At 39.4% G+C, this 26433-nt stretch overlaps 1 protein-coding gene across 2 annotated transcripts in view; it reads left to right on the top strand.

The window, feature by feature from the left end:
* The window catches only part of AFF2 (ALF transcription elongation factor 2), a 350200-nt gene that overhangs the window by 282769 nt on the left and 40998 nt on the right, over window positions 1-26433 (top strand). For both annotated transcript variants that reach the window (XM_014881529.2, XM_014881526.2), the window contains exon 10: window positions 26158-26320. In XM_014881529.2, coding sequence (XP_014737015.1) covers window positions 26158-26320 — 163 coding nt within the window. The remainder of the gene's footprint in view (window positions 1-26157; window positions 26321-26433) is intronic.

Raw genomic sequence — 26433 nt, 5'->3', positions numbered from 1 at the left:
TCTGGTGGAAATCAGTAACATGATGAGGTACAGGGAAGGGGGAAGGCAGGCCTTCCACATTTATTTATTCTGGATAAATGTCACCATTAATCTATCAGAAAAATATGGAATTAGCAGTTCCACAGTTGCAAATTTGGCAGTTGCTAACATGCACAGTGTTTCAAAGTTTTCCAGTCTTTTGATATTGAAACCAACATTGAAAAGTAGCCCATGTGTTGCTAATGTTTATCTGGAATAGCCATAGAAAATTAACATTGTATATTTTGTATTGTTCCGTTTACTTTTGGTGTATTTGCATAAAGATTTTTAATCTGAAAGGTAAAGTTTATATGCTCTGTCTGTCTTTGTTTATTTTAAGAAACATAACAGGAGTTTGATTTCCTAAAATAAGGACAGCCAGCATATCCAGACAAAGGTACTGGGGCAAAAGCGATTCTTATATGTGATTTTGGTTGAACAAATTTTGCAGGTTGGTAGTCCAAACTGCCTTCCTACTATTACAGAAGGTGAACTCTTTGTAAAGTGGTGTTCTCGAAGCCAGGATGTTGAGTCCCTCCTTGGTAGAGCATTATTTATTCTTATTCTGCTGACAAGCACTGATTTTCAGTCAGTGTATCTCCACTGGAGCTGGAAATCTGACCCTGACAATGTCTCCATTCAGTGTTTAAGGGCATGAAGTCAAGACAGAAGGATAATGTCATCTACTTAATTTGCTTTGGGAGTGTTTGGTTGAGTTTTTAAAAGATCATTTCACAGAGGAAATCACAGAATAATTTTTGCCAGCTCTACTTTTAGTTTATTCTCAGATGACCCAGGGGTTATACTACCTTAATGCCTGTTCTGAAATGTGCCTTCAGCAATCCTGTAGTGCACAACGACATGTACACAGGACAAAGACTACTTTGACTACATACAGCCCGAGGTGCTTTGTATGAAAAATCAGTAAAAACTGTTGGGGGAAAAATCAATTAAGAAAATTAAGGAAAAAATTATCCAAGTTGCAATATGAATTTTAATCTGGTGAAAAAAGGTCTGAGATGATAACGTGAAAGTTTTAGATGTGATGCAGAAATGCAGTATAATGGTGTTTCCACTGTATCCAGTTGTATAGGTCTGGTTTGTATAGATCTCTGTGGAGCCAGACAGACAAGCAGATGGGCAGTCAGACAGGTAGATAGGGGTATTTGATACAGGGGAGCCAGATATATGGGAGATTAGGGCATATAGATGTGCTTTTTTTCTCTTTTTTTTCTTTTTTTTCTTTTTGTTCTGTAATAAAACAAGGCAAATGAGAAAAATATGAATTAAATATTCGCTGCTAACAAGAAAATTTATAGTTATGGTTCAGCAGAAATCTTCCTCAGCAGCTGTGTGGATACCACAGAACAGACCTGAAAAGCATCTTCTTGCTCTAGACAGTAGTTCCCATCTCTGCAGAGAGGCAGATTTCATGTGCCACCCAAAACCAGAACCTGCTTCTATTTTACAAGCAGGGAGGCAAAATTTAGTTTTATTTCCCAGGTAAACAGATTCTTTGGCTTAAGCCATACCTGTGCAATCAGTTAGAAGAATTATACCACACATGTTGGAAGCTAACTTTCTATTTATTCATCCCATGAGGGTGGTTGCCATTTCTGCAGCCACCTGATATTTTTGACAGATGTGTAGTGTGTAATCCATTCTAACCATCTGATATTTCTGTAGAAAGCTACCTCACTGGTCATTCCTTGCCTTGTATTTTTGCTGTTGAGTTTTTGCGGTAAAATCTAGTACCTTTTGCTTGTCCACAGTGAATTTTACACAGTTTCTTTAGATCTTACCTCCATTTCATCAGGATCTTTTCATATTCTGACCCGTTTTGCAAAATACTTGTACACCTTCTCACATGGGTGTTGTTTGCTTATTTAGCTTATTTATTCTCCCATCCAAACTGGTCATGGTATTTTAAAATGTTCATGTTTATTGTTTATTTACTGTGGCAGTAGCTAGGCTGTAGTCTTGGCATATGTTTGTTGCCGGATCTGTAATAGCAAAGAGATAAAATACTGATGATGATTTGAGTGATTTATGTGCTCTGTAACAGTTTACCAGAATGGATAAACTCTTTAAACTCTTGAAATGGCTGCAAATCTTACAGGACTTCTTATGGAAATCTGAAGATCTTGGAGGGTATGAACTTTTCAGCTTTTTTGTACACATGTGAAACTTTCATTTAGCAAGCCATAGAAATTTACAAATTACTCCCTCCAATACATTTCAAAGTCCCTCACCAGCAATTGAAGGCTCTGCAGCGCTGACTGTTTTCTAACCTACCACATGAGAATTTCATTAAGTACTGCCCACTGTCAGTGTTCTTGCAGCACTTGGCAGTTCTTTAGTTTTATCTGTACCTTTTTGTCACGAAAATTGTATTGAGAAAAATCCCAGATTTCTAGTCTATGTGACATTTAAGAGATTAGTGTAGATCCTACACCACTGAGGAAACAGAGATGCAAAAACTAAGCAGAAAAATAAATAATGTTGACTGGAAGCAAAGAGAAAGAAGTCAGACATTAGGCCACACTTAGAAATGAGCATGCAAGATTGCTGTTGTGTAAGCAAAAGCTGACTCTGGTCAGCTCTAACTAGTGTTACCTTCACTTATTCTAGATATTGCTAGAGGAATTTCTTCATTTGTTTAATATTAGCAAGCAATTCATCTAGACTTCACTCAGCAGACATATGCAATCATATCATCACTCAGGCACACATGCTACAAAATACATCCACACATTTTATTACTAAAGCCATTCATTTAATAATATATGTAGTGAATTGTTACATACCTATACTCCAACATACATTTTCCAGCTTCTCTTTTCAAAGGAACCGTTTAATTCTCTTTTTTTAGCATATAATTATGCTACAGTCACATGATCTCTGATTACTGCTCTAAGTGTCTTGGCTACAGGGTAAAGGTTTCCCCACACTCTCTGTGCTGTACACTCCACTGCTGTGAATTTCTTAGTTCCTTTCCCTAATTTGCAACGTACAGGTCTATAGAGGCCTAAATACTGCCTCCACATCAGAAGCTATCTCAGACCTTCATTCTCCTACTTTTGCACCATTCTGCAGGAGTTAACTTGCATTTGAAGAAAACTAGACAGACATGTTGTCTTGAATATATGTATATATTGATGTTCATATTTATAGCATTGATTTTGCTCTTCTAAACAAAATGTCCTGTAACTCTTGTTGGGACTCCCATGGTCATTAGGTGTTCCTCACTACAGTTGTGAATACCTGATTGTTTTATTTTGCTATGACTGGGTTACTTGGGTCCATGTCTTAAATTCATAGCATTTGCCAAAGTAAAGGTAGAGGCATGGGTTTGTGGTTTGGACCAGGAAAAAATTGTCTTTCTGTGCATATAACTGTTTCTCACTCATTGTTATGCTATAACTCCATGAAAGGCTGATTTTTCTTGGCCTGTAATCATTTTACAACGATAAGTCTTATAAGAAAAAGCACATATCTCCAACACCAAAGGGCAAAGGAGTTAGTTTTGTTGTCAGTTTTTTAGTGTCCCCAGGAGTAAATCTGTCCTCTGCCATCCTCACAAGTGGGAGCTCTGGGAACAATCTCAGATACATTTTTCCATTTAGGTTCCCATGTGCTTTTGTGTATTTGCTCTGACCTTATGTTGGGAAGAGTTACAAGTCACTGGCAGTCATCTTATCCATACTTTTTCTTTGACCATAATTCAGTGGAATGGAAACATTCCAAGACAATTAGAAACACAGTCCATATAGCAACCTGCCTTCAGAAATTCAGGGTAAAACACTAACCTTCTTTAAAGAGGCAAACTCCATCAAGAAAATGGGGTTATTGAAAGTCCTGGATCTCCTCTTCATAAGCTTTACACTTTGTTCATATATTAGACTGCATCTTAAATAGAAATCTATCATCAGGTTTAGCAAATCAATACCATAAGAGTGTGAAATGGTCCCCAGAAATCTCCAGAATGCCATTTCACAGTAAAAGCAATTGAAAAAGAAGCTGCAGTGGAGTATCTTATGAGATAGCCATTTAGATCACAAAAGGATCATAAAAGTCAAAAGCAGTTTGTTTGAAGCAAGGTTCATAATATAACTATACAGAGCTTGCTGGGAAGAAAGGAAAATCGCAAACCAATTTGTGGTTACAGCTTTTTCTGTCAATTCTACAGGGATTTAAAACTTGTAAAAGGTGGAACTTGTGCCATCTTACATTGCTCAACAAGAAAGAGATAGCTATAATCATAGTAGCTAAACAAACACCAATTATTGAAAGGCAATATAGTCTTCGTTAACTCCAAAGCAATTAGCACTTCTTTAGTTCATTTACTACTGAGCAAGGTGGTATCACACAGTAGCATTTGTCAGTAATAATATGAACATATTTTGAGGCTTGCCTTCCTGTAGTCTCATAGTATTTTTTCAGTGAAGTTTTCGTACTTTATGCACAATAAGGACACTACTGAAAACATTAGAAGGAATGTTTCTGTGAACAAATGCCACCTGAGCATTCCACCCTGTTTCAAACATGTTTGTATCACAAAACTACATATTTATTAAAAGGTGATTGTGGTTTTGTGCAGGAGAATAGAAGCAGAGCATTCTAGAGGAAGTCATATGTCACAAAACAAAAAACCACAATTAATTACTTAATTAATTTTGTTACACCCATTCAATTCTACAAGTGTCTTGTACACACTCTTTGAATTAGTATGTAATCTTTGTCCTTTGGTAAGAGCTTACAGATGACCTGGACGTTTAGAATAGTTCAGGTCAGACTTACACAAATTCCCCCCAGAGGTTGAAAACTTAATTATATTGCAGTTACAATTCCTTTAATATTTTTCTAAAAAGTCTTCATGATTCATGGTTGATTAGAAGCTAATATGGAGCCAGTCCATCTTCCTCTTTTCTTCTATTTTTTTTTAAAAACCTCAACAATAAAAATAGTTTCTGTATATTCTTCTGCTAGCATTTCTGTTTAAAGAATGGCAGCACTGCTTTAATAAAGATATAGGAAATGAAATTTTAGTTATATTGTACTCAATCAGATTATTTTGTGCAAATGAAAAGTAATGGTGCCTCCTTTAATACCATTAGAAGCGTGGATATTGCAGGATTCTTTTCAGATGGCCATGCACTGGCCATTAGAGGCCTGATGCCTTTACCCTTTGTGCCATCCTGTGCTGTGTCACTGGGAGATCTCTCAGTGCTGAGCTGTGGGCACTGGAGGTGCAGGGATAAGGTGGAAGGAAGCCTTCCTATTTTCCTCACTGCTGCTACCTCAGGGGAGCCCAGAGCTCAGGGCAGGAAGCACAGCCAGGGCTGGGCTGAGCAAGGGGCTGTGAGCAAGTGTGACTCGTGCCCAGGGATGCTCCTGTAGTGCTGCCTATGGAATGGGACACAGTCTCCTGCACCTCTCTGAGATCCAGGAGATTATGAAGGATTATTCAGTTATGCAGGATCATGTTCTGACTGCCGTATTTTAAGTAATGTCAGTCCTAAAGAGTTCCCCTCTCTACAATGGAGTACAACCATGGCAGCTGCACTTTTTAACTTCCCTTCTGGATGGCCACCACAGCAAGGACACGCAGCTCACCAGCCCTGGGAGACTGTGTGGCTGCCCAGTGGTGGCAGCACTACAGGTTTTTGCTACCTGACCCTGTGTGTCATTGCCAGAGTCTCTTCTCCATGCAGATTCCCAGTCGCTGCCATGCTGGGACTCCATAGGTCCCAGGAATGAGGTAGAACAGGCCTCCAGCAGCTCCACAATGGGACAAGCATTGCCCTGGGATCAGGATAACACAGAGTTGTTCTTTTGATTTCCTAAGGTGCTGCTGTTCACTCCTCAGCTGTTCAAGTCCTGGGCAAGAGAAACTAAATGAGTGCTTGAAGTGATTAAGCATTACTTATCTACGTTTATGAACAATGCATTTCATTCATGTCATCATTTACTGCACATATCAGGAAAGTTATTGGACTCCTTGGGCGACTTCTTTTCCAGGAAGTGAGTGTGGCTTTTTTTTTTTTCCTTACGAAACCCTCCATTTATCTCCCAGAGCCTGCTTTCTGCATCACCACTTTTTTATTTCAGTTTTACGCATATATTTGTGTGTGAAGCAATGAGAAAAGAATTGACATTAAAACATCTGTTCTAATCCATTTAATCAGTGAGCAACAATTACAAATAGCACTTTACCAATTAATTAGTAACCTTATTCATTGTATACAGTCAAATCATGCTAGGGCAGCTTCTTTTCCCTTACATGATTTGCACCATTTTTATCATCATATATGACTGATGCTACTGAAATAAATTTCTCAACATGGCTCAGAAAGACAAAGGCAAATTAACTCTTTCCCCAAGTGAATATTAATGAGCATTGATGTGCATCATCGCTACCATTTCTAGCAGTGTCCCTTGTTCCAGGCTAGAAAAAAAAGAAATCTTGATTGTTAGATGCCATTAGAAAATCCTTTGCTCTGTTTTGTGGGAAACGAGACGCTTAGTCTGTGTTTGTCACATCAGGGAGAAGGTCAGTGCAGTGCTGCAGCTGGGCTAACCAGCATATGAGAGAAGTTCACATTGTTTAATAGCAGCAGCAAATTCTTCTGACTACTTAAAGTTTTCCACAGGCTGGATGCAAAGGACCACAGCTACTACTGGTAGTTGCTCTGTCATTACACAACTAATGCATTTACTTCATTAGGTCAGCATCATTTTACACAAATTAAGGGTTTGCCCCATGAATTACCCTTTTCTGGAGTATCTCTAATAATTTCTTTGGAGCTACCCCAGCAAATTATTTGCTCCAAAACATTGCAAAAATAGAGAAAGCTGACAAGATGATAAGAGGGGCTAACAGCTGAAGCCATGAGGTACAAGACATAGAGAAAACAGACAGTTTGTGACTTGGGGGTCAACAAGCTAATTCTTCAATTAAAGGTTTTGAGTTTTTTAATATTACTTTTTTGGTGTAAATAAAAGTTTGCCTGGCATAGCTAAGTTTATAGCATTAGACTTTCTGAGTAGTGCCAGGAGTCACAGGAGTCAAGCCAGTGTAATCCAGAACAATTTAAGTTTAGTGAAGGAAATATCTATTACATTTTTTAAAATGTGTCTTTCTAACTCTGTTAGGAGTTCTTGTCAAAATAAACTTTTTAGTACTAACATTGATTTCAAGAGACAGTATTGGCAATGAAGAATGGGTCTAAGGGATTGTGTCAGTGATATGAATCTGTAGCTCATGTTTTGAGGTAAAGTTCAGCCACGTTACAACCACCAAAAGGATTTGGAGACACCTTCTAATAAAGCAGTGAATACTTCCAGTATAGCTGAACTGAAAGAAGGAACAAGGGTACAATGCTTCCCTATGAAGTTTTGGAAGTTTGGTGGTTTTGCATTACTTTTTTGTACTTCAGAGCAGCAACACTTTGGGGTACGGTTTAGGATCAGCTCCACCTCTCAGTCAAATTAATGCGAGCTGGATCATTTTCTCCACAACATGCAGTTGTAGTTCAGTTCTATGTGGAAGCGGGCAAATGTGATGGAACACATCCCAGGCAGCTACAGCAGGACCTTCACACTTCTCTTTATGCAAAAGGCAACTCTTTACCGAGCATTTTTAAAAATTCATTAAAATGTGAAGTGAGTATAACTTACAGAGAAATGTCTGGCTGGGTTGTGAATAGCCTAAAAACATTTTTCTCTGAGCAGCAAACAATACTGCGCTGTGTAGTGCAGGCTGATACAGATGGTGACAGGGATGTTTCAGGGATCAACAGCTATTACCCAAATGATCAGCATGGCCAGAAGGGAGAGAACATCTCTCCAGGAGATAGTGTGGACATTTTTTGGGTGAGTTCCACCTATACTGTGGGAAGTAAATCTGTGGAAAAGTATGTGTGGGAGAAGTTGGATGTGAACATGCACAGGCTCTATTTAAGAAGATACACGTGTTATCCTGGATGTCTCTGGTTGCATTTTACTGCAGCAGCATTGTGTATTTACAAAGTAGGAGAAACTGGAAAAGTCTATTCCAGTGGCCTAAAAACAAGACTTGAAATAGGAATCCTAATTTTCCATGTTTGCCTTTTCCCCCAATAATCTCTGTAGTATTGGTCAGACAATTCAGAACTTTCCAGCCTGTGTGCCAAGATGTAGACATCCTAAAAATCTGTACAGAAACAAACACAAGAAGTTGGGATTTGGTGAATTGTTGTGGGAAATGCAAAGGAATTTGGAATAAGGCATTTTGTTGAATACTTCATATATGAATAAATGTCTTCTTATATATGTGAAATATATATATCGTGCATGACATGCTAGTGTGCACGAGAAAAATACTTGAATAGTTACATCACTGCAAAACCTAGAAGTAGAGAAGAGTCTAGAAACTCTGAGCAGATTCTTCTTGGTCTTTTTGGGAAAGTGTGTGAAAAAAGCGTAACTAGATCATGCATAAGAATGAGGAAAATTCTAGTGTAGTCTGAAAAATTGACAACTTTTTACAGAAGAGAGACAGAAACATGAATTCAGCTATATTAAGTGCTAGAGCGTTCAGGTGATTCTGCTTTGCTAGTAGTGGCGGGTGAGGAGCTCTGCAGATGCTCAGCAGCTGCTCAGCTCAGGCAACTGGAGCTGATATGACAGAATAAAGAGGATTTCTTTCAAGCCCATTGGGCCCAGGGTGAGTACTGAACACTACAATCAGGGTCTTTTACTTTTTCTTGTATTTTTAACGTTTGATTGCCCTCACATGAGGCTGGAAGGCAGAGAAAGGGCTGTGGCAGTAGAGATTCCTATGATCTCCCCTTGCCATGCAATCAGAAGAGCTCTGCAATTGAATATTTCACAATAATCACTGCATTTTCAATGGGGTGATATAAAAGCAAATATCAAGGCCTCTGGCTGACAAAAGCTGAATACAGAGGGAAAATATGAAAATAGCAACTTACTTCAGCAATGAAGAGAGTAAATTTTATACTGCAGATTTTCTTTTTGTTAAATCATGACTTTCTAGTAAATGACATCCCAGAAGATATTTATCAAAGCAGGAAAGCACGAGAAAGGAGCACCCTGCATTCACTTTAATATTTCTCCTTTTCTTCTGACATTTTCTTGCCTAGAGATCTAATTCCATTAAATATGTACATTTTTGACTGGAAGACTTCTTCATGTATCTTTCAGATGAATCTTAAAAGTACATAAGGTCTGTAGGGCAGGGGTTTTTTAAGTGCAAATGAGGTGCACAGTAGAATATTGTCTATGAGGCTTTTCAAATTATTTATATTCCTGTAGTGCTTTACCTTTCTGTGATAACGATAAGGAAGAAGTGAGACTCCAATGCACCTCCTGTGAAACACTGTCAAACAACATTAGTCATATTTAATATCTGACATGCAGGAACTTACTTTGGCTGCTATCCATTTTTACTTGATTTATTAGACATTATCATGTCTATAACTTTCTCGGATCCCAGAGCATATTCAAATTTTAAAGCCTGGTAGGCCCCCGATTGGTCAGTGTTTGAGCCCCATTACGCTCTTGTGAGTGGATATAAATTAACATTCCCTCATTATGCCTACTTGCAGTACCTGGGAATCTGCTGCAGGAATAATGGCAGCTAAATTCTCTGCTGGCCCCCAGCCATGCCCATCTGTGCTGTTTTCCTGCAGTCTTTTTCCAGGGCTGTGTTGAGCTGGATTTGACAGAGATGGGGCAGACACACCCTTGGGGTGCCTCCAGCTCTGCAGGTGCTGGTAGTGGCTGACAATGTGGCTGCTGTCCCCATGCTACCTTTGAAACAATGACCTTAGATTGTGTTAGAGGCCACTGTGCTGTAAGAGTTGCTGCTTCAGATTTGTTATGAAGCAAAGGTCCTCCCATTTAAGATTTCATTGCTTTCTCATAAGAATTTGAGTGAAGGGTGTTAATCCTGATGCCATAGCCAAATTGCCACTTAAATAATTATAATCTGCCTGTACTGCTGTTAGTGTCACACTCTTCCCATTATCTTTGTGCATCTCAAGCCTTATTTTAGATCCCACATTTAAATAACTTATCCTCACCATCATGCAGTGGTCCTAGCTTTGCTCTACCAAGAACTATACAGAATTATGCTGACATAAAGATGGTGATGGTAATACATTGCTTTCTCTGGCTGTGTTGAGATGTTTAGTGAACTAAATTTCTGTAGAGTAGGGAGAGTCTTCAGCAGAAGTGAGGTGTGATGAGAGTGAACTCTTATGTCTCCCTAGCAGCAATCTGAGGGCCAAGTAAGTCTTCCCATAGCTTTTGCTGGGCCAAATGTTTATACCTTCCATACTGTTACTTAACTATAAAACCTTCCAAAAATCTTACTGTCAAGGGCTATGTAAAGTATAAGACAATCTTCAATCTACAAACTGTGGGCTACTCCTTCCTGTTGTCTTATGTTGCAATGCAAGATGTAAACAGAAGTACGTATTCTATCACCATCTGTTAAAACCAAGTGGAGCAGTGTTCTTTATCTTTTCCATGACACATCCCTCATAACTCCGGGGTGGGGCAGGGGGGCGGATATCCTCTGTTAATGGGCCAACTGTTAAAACCAGGTAGGGTAGTTTTCTTTATCTCTTCCATGATCCATGCTCTGTCCAGAAAGATATCTTCTGTTAATGGGTCATTAAGTCTCACTGCATGACTGATAAAATTGCATCATCCCATTGTGAGATGCTCCACCCAGGGGGAGGAGCCAAACCTTTCCTACCTAGATAAAAATCTAGGGTATTTGGAACAGCAATGCAGCCTTTTTCCACTGGATTCCCAGAGGAAGACCAGGCCCATCTACACCACCACTGGACCTTCAGAGCAAAACTACACTCTTCTCCAGGATCATTGCTTCAACAGAACCACATTTGTCACTGCAGGAGGACTGCAGCCACCATTTAATTGGACTGCTACCAACACCCTGACTGAGAGGGTGTCAGGTTGTATTCTGACTCTGTCAGTGGTTTTTTTTTATTACTGCATTTTAATTTTAATTTTCCTAGTAAAGAACTATTATTCCTGTTCCCATATCTTTGCTTGGGAGCCTCTTAATTTCAAAATTATAATAATTCAGAGGGAGGCAGACACCTGTCTTTTCAAACCGAGACTCCTATCTAAGCAAAAATGGCAAACTGTTCAAGAGTCTCTACTTCTCCTGCCCTGGCTGTGGCTACTCGTGTTCTTGTATCTTCTTAGTTCTCCTCTCAAGTCCTCATATTTTTTCTATCCTATTTCAGGCTCTGTCTCACTGCCCCTTTCATCAGTTGCATCTTTAAGCTCTCGTTTTCTTTTCTCTCGTGAACTCTTCCTTAAAGCCACACTTGCAGATAATCTCTTTTTTGTGTTTTATGCCGCCTACACGTGGCATCATGGGTCTTGCACAGCCCAGCAATGTACCAGTGTTGTCACAGGTTCAAGGCATGGTGTGGAGGCTATGAAGGTACCACATAGCCGTACCAAGCCAGTGCTCACATGCCCCTTCTCTTAAAGCATAGATTCTATTTCCCCTCATATGTTGGCCAGCTTTACTGAGAAGAAAGAAATGGCAGTGGCAAGTTGTCTTGCCTGTCCCACTTAAATATCTGTTCTTCAGATGATCAGCAGCTGTCCTAGGTGTGACCAGCAGCGACCAAGCTGAGAAAGATCCACAGAAAATGTCTTTCTCCTGAGTCTCTTTTATTGGAGTACAGAAGTGCAAGTGACTGTGGGGATGGCTGCACTAAGTAATTGTTTATACAAGTCAAACAAAATACAGCGAAAATCAGGACTGTACCTAGTCCCAGAGATTTGGACTCTCAGAATTGATTTCTCTCAGAGTTGATACATTTTCCAGGAATTTAGTTTACTGCTTGCTTACAGTTTGCTTTCCAAACCCCAAATAATTGACACCAGTGTATTAAACCATGGAACACTCCTAGGGAAAAACAGTACCTGTATATGAACTCTGTAGCTTTGTGGTTGTTGTTGGAGCTTGTCTGCATATTAGACTTGGCGCTTGAAGCCCAGCATAATTTTGGTCTCCACCTTCCCCAACAAAACTCCTTTTGTTTCTCATCCTTGCATATGTTGTTTTGCAGTTGAACTTAATTTCATCTGTAATTTGCTATTATAATATTGCCTTCACCTCAAATTCCTGAAGTGGATTTGAACTGATGAATGCTCTCAGCTTCCTTCAACTTCTTCATCATTCTCCTCTTCCTCTTCCTTTTTTCCTTCTTCTTTTTTCTTTTCCTTCTCCTTTTCCTTCTCCCTTTCCTTTATCTATGTGTGGCTAGTAGATCACAAAACTAGATGGAATTACCTACTTCTGCTCAGATTCCTTCTGGTTCCCTGGCTGGAGGCAGATTCTGCCATTCATCACTAACTCAAACACTGTGAATGGCATGCCACTTTGTCCCTCACTGCCAGCTCAACCTCCTTTAGAAGTCTGTAGGTTTATCCTATGTAAATATGGTCCTCTGCAGTGTTGCCAGCTAGTTTCTGATTTAGTGTTCAGCCCGGCAGCCCCCTGAAATCCCAAGCTTTCTTTCCTGAAGATCTGTTTTTCCTGAAGTTCAGGAAAGTAGTTGCCTTTCTTCAGTTTTTTGGGTTTTGTATGGTATTATTTCCTCTTCAAGTCTTAACTTGACCTTCAGGTGGCACTGAGATCCGCTGTTGTAATTGTACATGGCTTGTGACAGAGGTTAATTCAGAGAATAAGTCATCTAACTTTGGTCGCTGCAAGTTTTGAGAGATCATATTGCAGGTGTTGAATTATAGCTCAATATTTGACATGCTCAAGGAATTATTGTGCCTGCTAACTTCTGCAAAGTAGTATGCTAGCATCTCCTAGTAGTATGATAGCATCTGCTAACAGCTCAATATATTCCCAGGAGTACTTGAACTGAGGTGGTTTTAGTTGCACTGCAATCAGTGTAAGGGGGGGGGGGGGGGGTAAAAATAAAAAGTATCTTTAACACTGAGACTGGAGGAACTTCCCCTCCATGTTTACTTCCTTCAGGCTGCCTGGCAGCCGCTCTCCACATACTCCATCCCCAGATGTGTTGATAACATCTCTGCTGATAAGTACTAGCAATATATCAACAAATAAAAGTGCGAAGTAAATAATCACTGTCACCAGAAATATATAGTTGAGACAGCACATTTTGAAATATGCAGAGGTGGGAGTTTGTTATCCTTGAAGAGCCAAGACCCGCGTACACACTGGCATATGGCTGCAGGCACCTGTGGGATCCAGTAGGAAGACTGTCAGCAGATTTTCATTTGCAAGGTGCATGCACCTCGTCGTGTATTCCCTGTAAAATATCTGTAGACAGTGGGAGAGGCATTAGCAAGATAAATACATAGCCAAACCCCAAAGAGGGAATACACATTGGTGTTAGGAAAAAAAATTAATTCTGTGCTTAACAGCCTACCACAGGAAACTGCTTGAGAAGGGGAATGATGCTCAGTGTGAGAAGCAGTTCTTTTTTCACAAGGTTTTCTGTGCCGGAATCTCATCAAGGCAAAAAGAGTTTCTCTAAGGCTTCTTGTCCCCACTAGATAATGGTTTCTTCCTTTGTTTTCTTTTGTTCCTGCTTGCACCATTAATAGCAGCCTGCCAGAAGAGGGGTGGGAAATATGCTGCTTCTGCAAAAATCGCAGTAGGAAGAATAGCCAGAACATAAATGATACTGTTTTGGCTTTAAAAGGGTGAGCAGGTGTCTTAGGAGACCCAGAAGAGCGATGTGCAAGCTTGTACAACCAACCTCTGAATCACACCTGTTTGTTATTCACACAAAGAGTTGAAACCATCTGAATTCCTCAGTTCCCAGAATTCAGATTGTGCACAATGGCCCATAATGAACAGCACCTGTGCTTACCTAAATTACTACACAGAGCTGAACAAGAGCAAGAAGGGCTTTCAAGAATATTTTTCAATAATAGATTTAGTTGTGTCTTTCATAATTGGATTCAAAAGCTCAAAATTTCATTTTGCAACTTGTTCATGAAATTTGTATGAAAAAGTCTGGCATTTATTCAAAAGAAATACTCTATGAACAAGAAATTGCAAAACAGCCAACTGCTGGTAACTAAGCATCCAAATTATAGTCCATGCACTTGGCAAATACACCATCTTTTTTATTATTTCAGTAATTGAATTTCTGTTAAATCCTGGAGCATAATTTAACATCAGGAATTTATTTATAATACAATAGTGTTGCAGTAATAAATGCATTATTATTGTCACTTTTAATGGAGTTTTATGTATTCCCTCAGAGACTATGTGGCAGACTTTGAGACAACCACTGCATCAGTGTTGTTTGTAGACAATTGAATTAATTGGAGACAGGGTCATTAACTCGACCTGAATACCTCTGATTGCTTCTGTAAATAAGGTTAGAGAGCAAATGGCTAATCTTTGTTGTCATTATAGATTCTTTTTACATTTTCACACTGCCTTGTATATTAAGATCATTTTGCTAAGCAGCTTTCCAGGCTGTTGTCATGCTTACGGTATTGTCTTGCATGGCACACAACTGTAATTTTATCAAACTTACATTTCATTTCCCATATCTATATAAAACATGATACTAGAGAAAGACCTATTCTGAACTGCAGCACATAAAAACCATTGAACCAACAAATTAATAAACCAAAATAAATAAGCTGTGGCATTAAAAAATAACCAAGTAACAAAACAGAAGTTGATTTTTATTTTTTTGCTTTTGTTTGAAAATTCCAACCTGCAAGACTTGCCAGGGATAATATAATGAGTCCATTACTCAGTTGGGAACATGACCTGCAAGGCCAGCTCTTTGTATACCAGCCTGTGAGTTAAGTGTTATCCAGACTTTTGGCATGGATTTTCATGGAAAATGAGCAGCGGGCTGTCATTAAAGTACAGATAGAACACAGATATTTCTCAAGGAGAGATCCAAAAAAAGGGTTGTGAGAATAGTGTTCCATTTCTCAACAAACTTAATAAAGAATGTAACCTCAGATGTCTAGGAAAGCATGTGTCAGGAACAAGAGACACCCTAAACTTGAGAATGTCAGGTTCACATTGAACTCAGGGATACCAGCTTGTAATCACTCACGTATTCCACCCTATGCTTAAACACTTTGCTTTCTCAGAAACGGCCTTGTAACTGGAAAAAAACAGCTGGCAGTGCCTTATAATTCGCCTGCTATTTGCATGTATTTCTTTCATTCTAAACTTATATTCAAGATGGGCTTGAACCCAAACCCCAGTTATGCAGTGTGAGTAATCTCCACTCAGGAGCCAAGTATGGGATCCTGAGTCTATCAGTAACCTAGACATTAAGTGATGTTTTATGACTTCAGATTCAAAAGTAACAGCCTTTCCACTTCAAATCTCCTAAGTAGAGTTTTCATTTTCAAAACTTTGCCCATGTCAAACTCCCATTGACAGTCTGTTGGTGCAGGAATCCATCCTGACTGTGGTGGAAGGAACATAACTGCCACATTACGTTTTCTCTCAGCAGTCTCTGCACAAATGACTTACAAAAATATTTTGGGATGTTGCTTCACTCAAAAAGCAAAAGAGGAAACAAAGCAGTGAATAGATGCTAAACTGCTCCAGTATGTTGAAGCCATCATCTGAATTTACTGACTGGTATTGTAGGTTTTGTTCTGCAAAACAAGAGAGATCAGCCAAGTAGTGTTATTACTGGATAAGATCCAGCTAAGTGCTCATCTGAAATTCAGGGTGAGCTTTTAGCCCTGGGCCAGAGTGTCTGTGTCTCTCCCTACATATTTTCAGGGATGCAAGCACTGATGTGAGGTGTTCACATCAGATCTTGCTGTTGAACCAATTGGTCATGCTCAGTGTTGGACCACTTGTGTTACCATCTGCTGCAGGGGCTGACTTTTGAGCACTGTCCTTCATTAATGTAGCTTTATTGCCTGTGATATCCCAAATACTGCAGATAGAATTCGAGAGGGTGGGGTATTTTTTAAGTGTAATGCTGAAAATAAGTCACTACTTCCCCACTTCCCTGTTGGTAGAGTGTGATCTCACTACTAATTTTTGTCATTAAGAAGCAAAAGAGTTTCATGTAATCTGTAACCTCCATGCCAACACTAGAACATTAAGAGATTGAGGCAGATGTCTGAAGAAGACATTTGCACCTTACTAAGGGAATGATTGTCAAGTGGGAAACAATAAAAAGTGCAAGAGAGATCGAACTTTGCCTGTTTACCTCTGTATGCATGAGGGGGTTGGGTTTTCCTGACCTTTGCTTGTTGGCAGACCTTCAACAAATCATTGCTGATACAATAACCCTTTTTGAGTCTGGGGAAAATGGATGGTGGTGATGTTGAAAAGTCCATTTCTGGTCACTCAGGAACATAAATGTCCAGAAAGAAAGCATCTTAGGTGAAAGGTTTTTAAGAAAAAATAATATAACTAATCCTAAAGACCTAAATAATTTTGTCCATACTGAGTGTTTTTCACCACTCCCTTGACAAAACCCACTTTATGCTCAGGATTATGGTCACTCTTTCCCTGAAGCCCTCTTGGAGTATACATTTGCCCACTCCCAGGCAGATGTTAAGTGCCTCTGCCAGGCATCCCAGTTTCTCAGCCTGCATTAAGAAAGCAAGCAGTGTGACACTTCAGGAAGGCATCCAGTGTTAATTCTGGCAGTCCCAGTTACTCTTTCCTGTCTAAATGAAAGCTGGCTCCAAACTTGTCCTCATCCTGCACACAGATAGTGCAATCCCTGTGTTTGCAGTGTTTTTACTTGACTCTCGCAGAGTCAAGTGGTGCTGAGCACCACCAGCTCCCTCTGGCAGACATGGAGCTCTGCCCACAAGATTCCAGCAAGTAAGTGCAGGAGCTATTAGGATCTTCCCTTTTTCTTTGGGGGTGATGTAAAAGGCTGAAAGGAAAGATTTTCAGACAGATAAGGTTATAGAATTAAAGATTCTCTGTTTCCTTTTGCTGTCATTCAAAATAACAAGCATAGAAAATTCTGTTTAAAATAGATGAGCCTTTTTGACTTAAAGGGTTTTTAAGTCAAAGATTTAAGATGTCAGGTTTAAACATGACAGTGATAGTATTAGGCAAAATATGAGAGCAGATACTGGTAGCAACTGTCTTTTTTTTTCTGACTGTTTATTAACGGTTTTTTGTGATTTATAATGAATGTTGTGAAAGATCTTCAGGTCCATTTATCACTCAGAGAAGCACCTTTCTTTCCTTAATACCTACGTATGTCATAATTAAGGGTGGATGCTGCTTAACGATTTAGCTCTGTTCTTAACATAAGAGCATTCAAAGTAGATTTGATACCTTTTTTTAAGTCTGTAAAACAAAGTGTTATGTAACTATCTAAAATCAGCAGCATTAAAAGGCGGTCATATTAAACATAAATATACAGAAGGTTAAGATTTTCATTCTAAATGGAGCCTTTTACCCCATTTTTAAATTAGTTGTAAGAAGACACCTATGTTTCAGCATTCAGCTTTATTAATATTTTATTAGACAGCTTTCTCCTTGTTCAAAAAACAAGTCGTGCGCTGAAGTACATCTTTATATCCATTAAAGGCTATGGTGGTGTGCCATAAATTCATCATGTTCCTTTAGGAATACTTCTTTAAAAACTATTTCAGAGTAATTGCCCATTATTAATAATGATGATTCCTTTTTACTGTTATAGCAGTAGCAGTGAAACAAAGTGTCTACATGTGGTTTTCATGAGTGCCTGTGTACTTCCGTGGTCCCTGTTATTACAAATTCAATCTGATTAACTTAAATATGCTTGGAGTCTCACAATACTATATGTGTTAATAACAGGCAAAAGTGCCAGGAATTCTATTATTTTGCCTGTTGAATCCCAGGGAGACACAGGAATTGAACCAGCATTCTGAAGTGTGGAACTGGTTCTATAACCACGGGGCTGTTTCTCTTTACAAAAATGCAGCAGTCATCTCCACAGAGGTGGATTATTTGTGCCTTAGTCATTTGAGCACATGCCTATGACCAGCTATGCCTGTAGCACCAATCCTGCTGTTTCATGCTTTCTACAGTGCATAATGCATGGAGATTGCTACCAGTTTGTCAGCAGCTGAAGCTCATTTAGTAGAATATTACCCAATTAGTTCTGATTATACTCAGTTTTTATCTCTGCCTCTGCAACAGGCTTTTTTCCCACCTCTGGGTTTTGTTCCCAATTCCTCCTGTTTGCTCTGGTCTGAAAGTGGTTGTACTGCTGATCTGTTCCCAAGGGATTCCCCCAGAGAGGAAATCCTCCTGTGGTTTCATGAGCTTGTTTTGGGACACTTGTTCAGCACTCAGGTGTAAAGGACTGCATATGTGCCATAAAGCTTTGGAAAATTAGGGTATGCCTTTTGGCACTTTTTCAAGCTCAGAGGGGTTGTTTTATATGGAGAGAGAAAAAAACCTTCCAACTTTCTATTTTCTTCTTACGTCTTGGTTGCTCAGCATAGTAAAATTAGCTTTCCTCAGATAACAGATGAGATTGGAAATGTTGAGGACCTGGAGGCGTCACATGGATCTGTCTGCACCAGTGTGATTTGGTCTCAGAGCCCACAGTTCTCTTCCCACTGGGCTCTGCAAGCTGGATTCTGTTTTCAGTTAGAAATGAAGCAGAACTGAGTTAGAATAAGAGTAGTTCATTTAGAATGTTACATGCCCAAGTTTCTGCCATACATGAATGACAAAGACCACAACACTTTGCTTTTAGAGGTTCACTTTGGATGGTTTTTTTCATGGACTTTCTGCTTAGACTTTCTGTTGTAGTAAATAAAATCAAAGTGTAAATAACTGACTCCTTAAAAAACATTTTATGTTCACTATAAATTGTGAGCTGTAGAGGGGGGAATATGTGCTTCTGCACTTCCACAGAAGATTTGCAAAGTGTACCAAAAGATGCAGTATTCCAGGATTTCCTTTGCAGAAAATAAAGATGTTTCTATGTGTCAGTCCTCCTATCTAGCTTGATTCAGTGGGGCAATATTGATATAATAAAGTGGTTCCATTTATATCAAATGAGACCCTTTGGATTCTCACAGTAAGAGAGAGTGTTCTTGTTCTTCCAGATGCCAAGCAAATAGTAGCACATCAGGGCACAGTACATATAATGCTCTCTGACATTTGAATCTATTCACTAAAATAATTGTACATCAAAAAGCCTACATACATTGCATTTCCCTGAATAATATCATGCTTACAAAATTGTTTCTAAACTCCGAGGTGAGCAGAGTGATGCATGCATGAAACATAGATACAATATTGCTTTTAATATACAGAATTCCCTTCTCTTCCATGTCAAGTGTATATAACAGCACTGTGATATCGGAAGGAGAGTGATTACCATACCGATAGTTCAGAAAGTTTTTTACGTGCACCATTAGAGATGTGGCATTAAAATTCCTCCTCTTCTGTCTGTTTTTTTATGTCATAGTTTGATATATTACACCTGTTCTTTATCACAGATGTGATGGAGTCAGAATTTACTGAAGCCCAGGAATAAAAACTGGAAAATAAAATAGGAGAGTAGAAACAGAGCCATAGTGAAAGTCACATTGCAGATGTATATACACAGTTCCACTTAGGATTTGTGGCTAATGTAATTCTTTATTGGAAGGCTTTGACCTTGTTACAGATTCTTGGCAGCTTTTCCCCACTCAATTCATTACTAATGCAAGCTGTCAATCACTTTAGTTTTGCTTTGACATAGATTGTGGCTCATAGGAGTTATCTCTGTCATTCTTTTTATTTCTTTCATCTTTACTATCCTTTTTTATCTTCTTTAAATCTGGAAGTATAAAAGGGTTATATGTATATGAAAAAAATCTGTTTCAGTAACTCTACCAACCTGTTATAAACAGTCTTTGATTAAAACACTTACTTTTGAACACAGTAAAATGAGACTGTGGCTTTTTACATACAACATCTTGTAAATTACCCTCCCCCTTAAAATAAATCAGAGTTCCTACTTGCAGTACCGTACTCAGGATTGATACAGGCAGATCAGCTGCCACATCCTGAATAACATATTAAGAGAGGTTTTCCCTTTCCATGTGTTTTGACATGAGGGAGCCATCATAAGTGATGTCTTACTACATGTGCTAATGTTAGCTGAAGCAACAATTTCCACACTTTCATTTCATTGACCTGGGTGCTGATTGATATTTTAAAAGCCTTGATACAGGTTTTCAGTTCCTATGTCAACCCAAACTTTGAAAGTTTAGATTTGAATCCTATCAGCCTGATGTTGAACAATTTAATACTAACCAATGGAAAGGCAGTGAACAAATCATACAGAGAAATCCTTTTCTTTAAAAAGCAATCTAATGGCAGGCGTATATAAGCTTGAAGATAAAAATATGAACACTTCATTATTTTAAAAAAATGGCAGGTCCCTTTCAAATCAGAAGAGAATATTACTTCCTGATAATGGTGTAAGAATAGAAGAGAAATAAAACTTCGTTATTGAACAGTTATGGTATTAAATTCTGACACTAACTATTAATTTGCTAAGTGCTGCACTATTATTATCTGCTAGAATAATGGATCAGCCTCTTCTATGCAGAATTCAGTGAGTCCAGCAACTCCAAGTAATGCTTATCATATTTTCAGTTTACTGTAGAAATAGATGCAAAGAAGAGATTGGGCTGGCTTCTGAGCAACTCCAGAGGGTTTGTTCCTGTCTGTTCAAATGAAATGTAGGGAGTGGGAGCAGTATCCAAATAAGAGCAAGTGTTGCTGCCTGCTCTGGTAGATGCCGCAGTGTGGTTGAGTGCACAAAAGTCTTGCTCAGAGCTGGCCCAATTTTCAGTGCCCCGTGCAATCAAACTCTTTGTTATCAGGAATTTGCATTTTAAATAGACAAGCCAGATTAAGGATAGGCCACATAACCTTTCTTTTACTCTGCAGGAACTGATGCACAGACATATTTTCTTCTCAGACAAAAAGCAAAATTCATCTCAGTCCCAATCCAGTGCCTCAACAGGAAGATCAGCTACTCTGTCAAGTCTGTAGTCAGTTTTCTAGCATAGACCTTGTCCATCCAGATTTCATTGGTTGAATTTTCCCTAAATATAGGCTTGTGCAGTAAAACAACCTTTGTAGTGTGCTGCTTCTAATGGAAATACGTTACCAACATGGATGTACTGTTGACTCACTGGTCAGTTCCCATCTTCAGTTTCCCACTGACCAGCAACTCTGTTTTCTCTAAGTTTACATTTTGATTTCTGAGTAGAGCAGTGAAACAAGTGGCCAATTCATCATTACCCTAAAAAGGAAGGTTTAGAATGAATAAACTTATTGTTGGAGGGCACCATCTATTTGCCAAATTCTCCTCACAGCAATTAACATGACTACATCCAACTGGGAAAAGGTACAGAGAGATAGCTGAGGAGTGATTAGGAAGTTTTGTTCCTTGGTGAGTTTTACTGCTGTAGGCTGAATTATACCTTTCTTCTACATCTGTATTTACAAGGTTAAAATTTTATTATTTTTCATATTAGAGGTTAATGAGTTGGAGTATTTTACATTATCTTTGTTGTAGCTACCAGGTTTAATTTTGAAGATCATTTGTAACAACAGTAGAGTAAATTATATGTTGAAAGCAATATAATGGTCCAGATGACAAGAATAAAAAAAGAATAAGCCACGTATCAGGCCTTTGGTTTTCTCTGCAGCATAATGATCCAGACACATCATAATTCCATGACTGCTTTAATTGGCTTTGGAAAAATAACCCATGAATTTAAAAACAAACAAGCTTCAGGGTGATTTGTGCAGATCACCTGTATCAGTGAAGTGCAGGGAAAGATGGTTGGTGTGTAATAAGGTCAGTGCAGCTCCTCACCAGGAGCCATCAGCAGCCACACACCTGCAAGTCTCAGCTGCTCTGTAGTTGTTTGACCTCAGAAGAGCTGAAAAATACTTCATGTACTTGTCCCCTCCTTCGAGGCATTTCTCGTCTCATAATATGTGGCTGTGCTGTGCACAGTTAGCAGGGACTGGGGAAATGCTTGCACTGCAAAAGCACAAGAAGGGAGATGGGTGAAGGTGCTGCAGAAGAGCTTACTTCCAGATGTGCAGGTCTCTTCTTTCAGGAAGACTCCCAGCTTACCAGTCTGCAGGCAGCTAGAGACATCATCATGGTGACCTTTCCAAGGGACAGAGGCCTGGTTCCCCTTCCCCTGCGGTGTGGGTGTCACTCCAGGGCTCTCATTTCCACAGCACAGGAGGAGCTTCTCGGGAGAGGGGTGTGCAGCCACTGCAGGTCCATCTGGCCTGAGTCACAGGGGTCTCCCTGCCTAGTTATTTTGTATCTTTGCTCCCAGCCTGGTCAGGGCTCTGCGTCAGGGCAGAGCATCTCTGACTGCTCCTCAGGACTCAGCTCAAGTGCTGAGCACGGGGCTTGCAAAATTAGAAGATCAAACATAAAAGGAGGGCAAAACTGATGTTTCTATCACCTGCAGAGAGGCCTTGCACTTAGAGAATGTGACAGACCCACATTGAGTATGAGGATGACTGTAATACCTCTGCTGCTTGCTTCGTGTGTTTACACTGCAAGCTCTTTAGCCCAAGGATTGTGCCTCATCATGTATTTCCATAGATCCAGCACATTGAGTCACCGGTCTTAGTAGGGGCCTCCAATCTCAAGTGATAATAATGAACTGGCTTTCTTATAAGTGTTACTTACCCAGACAATGCTGTGTTCCATTGTGCAGCATTGTTTGGTTGGTTTTTTTTCAGTTCACATGAAATAAAACATTGTCACCCAAACACTGAGGAACAATATGAGTGCTCATCTCCTGCTGGGAAATAAAAATTCAGTAGTTTCAAATATCAGTCCTTCCTGTCCTCTTTAGTCGCTTTGAGGACTTGTGTCTCAGGATAAAATGCTTTAAATCCATTTTAAACCTTGTCTGGATCTTAGAAACATAACAAAGCTTGCCTTCAAAGTCTCTTCAAGAGGCAACTCCCAGTTCATGTAGTTGAAACCTATGTGAGGAAGCCCAGTTTATTTATGTAACTGCTGCTTGAATTGCAGACTCTAGCCCAACATCTTTCAAAACATGATTGAAGTTTAAATCTGCAGAAATCTCTGGAAAGAGTGCAAACCAAATATTTTTGAATGCAATCCAGAATATCTACTAAACTTATTTTATTGGAAGCAGATATTCATCTTTTATGCACTTTTTTATGCTTCTTGTTTGTTTGTTTGTGAAACATATGTATACCTTTTTCTTCTCTGCTGAACTGCATTGTAAGAAGTTGGTTGTGCTTGTAGCTATGTACAAGATCTGTCTTTAGTATGGTGAGAAGCATGCTAGGAAAGGCATTTTGGGTCTTAGCTGATTGTTTTTCAAAGCATACATAGTTGCTCTCAACCAAACTACAGGATGAAAATGAATGCTTCTACTTTAGTAATGAGGATCAGCAATGATGCCTTCAGCATGAAACTGCCTGGTGTAGCCAAGGCATAATTTTATTATCCCAGATAAAAGACAAATATGACCTCATTGTGTTTTGTATGAAAAACATTATTTTGAGCCTGTCTGGTTCCTGAATGCTTGCTGAGCTATGTTACTTGGTAACGTTTGGCAAATGGTAGCTTTTTTGAGGCTGATGTGCAGAAAGAAAATAAGGCCAGGTTGGAGCTGCTATTTCCGTGGTTTTATTCCTGCCCTTTGAGTTCTTTGTCAGACAGTTGTAGTCTGCTCCAGAACAACTCCTGTTATTTTGTGAGCACATCCCAGCTACAATGTTAGTCCCAGAGTGCTAAGAGAGGTAAGTTGTGTTTAAAGGCGAGAAAGGTCTGGCTGGGGCACTGCCTTTCCCTTTTTTGATCTAATGTAAGAGGTTATTCTTTACATCAGTTGTCTTAATGAGAGCAGATGTGCCAGTCCTGAGAGGAGCCTAACAATCCTTAGGCAGATGTGTGCAGATGTGTGCAGCCCCATGCACACCCCTCTGTGTTGAGGTTACCTGGGCGCAAACCACTCCAGAGAAGCTCTCAGATTTAGAGGGAAGTTGTTTTTAAATTAAAACTAATGATAATTCCATAAATAACACTTTTTTTTCCAAGGCTGGTGCTTCATTCTGGCATTATAGAATGGAATTGCCGTGTTTGCCTCCTCAGTCTGGGAATTCTTGTGCTGTTTTCTATTTTATTCTTCCTAGAAGTATTTGCAATGAAATATGAAAGCTCAGTTTTCATCTACTATTAGTGTTTTCCAAGTAGAAAATATGAGACCGAAATTGCAAGATATTGATGAGAAAGGCCAACACCCCTACAAACACATTTTCTTTTTCTACACTTTTCTTTTTCCTTGTTTACTTGTAAAAAAATTGCATGAAAAATGCGTTTTCTTACACTTTCTTGAGCTCTACTGAAAAGAAGGAATAAAGGAAGAAATACGAACTTTTTTCAAAAATAATTTTATTAAATACAAAATCAGTAAGATCAGTTTTAATTCAGCAGTGGTTAGTTTTCCATAATATTTTTGGAAATACCTATATGTTTCCATCATCTGTTCTTTGAGTTGCCTTTTACGTCCAGTTGAAATTTTCTAAGTAGCTCTACTTGAGTCAGTTGAGTAAAGGAGCTGCTAGAAGAATTAAAAAAGTAAGAAGTGTATGGACTTAATGAGCACCAAAGTTAGTGATCTGTAGAAATTACCCAAGTGAGTAATTTTGTTTCATTAATGCACCCTCAAGCACCAAGCTGTTTCGTCAATGGGCACTGCAGGGCCATTGCAAGGCACAAAGAGACAGTTTTGTTACCAACCACTGTGTAAGCGTTAGGTTTTACCAACAAGGAGGGAGATAAAGTAGCTTAGTGTAAGAAGAAAATTAAAGTCCATCTATTATTGTCATGGAAGCCAATGCCAATGCTTGTAAAGATTCTAGCAGAGCAGGGTCACACATCAGTTTGTTCTGGCTTTTCCTTTTTTGTTTTTTCCCCTGGCTTTTCCAGTTTCTTGGTTACTGTGGGTTTTTTTAAGAGAGTGTCTTGTTGCACAGAGCATCTTGGTTTGAAAAGGGAAGGAAACCATATTCCTGGCTTAGTTGAATCCTTCTGGGAGGAAAATAGAAAAGCAGATAGAAACAGAGGCAAGGCTGTATTATACCTTGTAGGCATCTCTGGATCACTCAATATGGGACACACACGGTGTATGATGTATTAAGGTGAAGTGCTGAATATCCATAAAGGTGTACTAGCAAATGGTGTCAATTTTCAAACACTTTGCTTTGTCAGCTTCACAAATTTAAAATCAGTCATCAAAAAGTCTGTGTATAGATCAGCTGAAGAGACATATAACATTATGGTTATCTCCCTGACAAAAAAAAATTTAAATTAAAGATGAGTTTATAAAGACTCCGTCTGGCAGAATTCTGTAGTGCTAAAAGCTGGGTCATGTGACCTCTCAGATTAGAAACAAACGCTGAGGAGAAACAATGACACACAGTGCACTGCTAATAAATACATCTTGGAGGACAGTTGAACACACAGAAAAATAGATTTCACAGAGAAGCTTATTTTCAGCATGAATGCTATTTTCTCACTGCATTATCATAAATATGAGAGGGGAAAAAAGCTATAAATAAAAAATTCTCAGGCACTCCCTGGAGACATCAAAAGTACATAGTTTTTGTACACTGCCGTGTAAAAGTATTCATTAAATTAATTTTTTAAATGTCCTGTCCAATATTAGTTGCCTGATGTCCTTCCTTTAATCATAAATTATAAATGAACTGGCAAAAAATGAAGAAACCATTATTCCATTAATGATTTATTTAAGTGTGATTGTTATTTTTTGCAATCATCGGCCTAATAAGCTCAAGCTTGTGACAGTGAAGTGTTTCTTACTGGAGGGTGATGATGATGGTAATGTTATTAACATAATGCATGTGTCCCATGAGTCACGAACCCAACCAGCTCGTCTGGTGGCTCCATGATGGCACAGCCCCCGGAGGTCTTGTGGGTCTGCACTGCAGGAGAGGGAGGTGACACTGAGGATATTCAGTGTGAATGGGGTTCACTGGGCAACACTTGCAAAAAGCCAGGAGCACGCTAAGAAATGATCTTGTCCCCGCAGCAGCCTGCCAGTGCCAGTGGCACACGCCACTGGCTTGACCCATTCCAGTGGCGGCTCCGACAGCTCCAGTGAGTCTGAGAGCAGCTCCGAGTCCGACTCAGACAGTGAGAGCAGCTCCAGCGACAGCGAGTGCAACGAGGAGTCCCGCAGTGCCACACCAGAGGTAAGGCCACTCTCAGGTCTCCCCAGAGGGGGAAGCGTGGAGGGGAGCAAAGTGCAGCTCGCTGTTAGGGGATGTTGGAGTTCTGTGCTGTTTGATGCTGTTGACTTCTTTTC

Source organism: Sturnus vulgaris, chromosome 14 (genome assembly GCF_052056855.1).
Source record: "Sturnus vulgaris isolate bStuVul1 chromosome 14, bStuVul1.hap1, whole genome shotgun sequence".
NCBI lineage: Eukaryota > Metazoa > Chordata > Aves > Passeriformes > Sturnidae > Sturnus > Sturnus vulgaris.
This window is presented reverse-complemented; position numbering and strand designations above follow the sequence as displayed.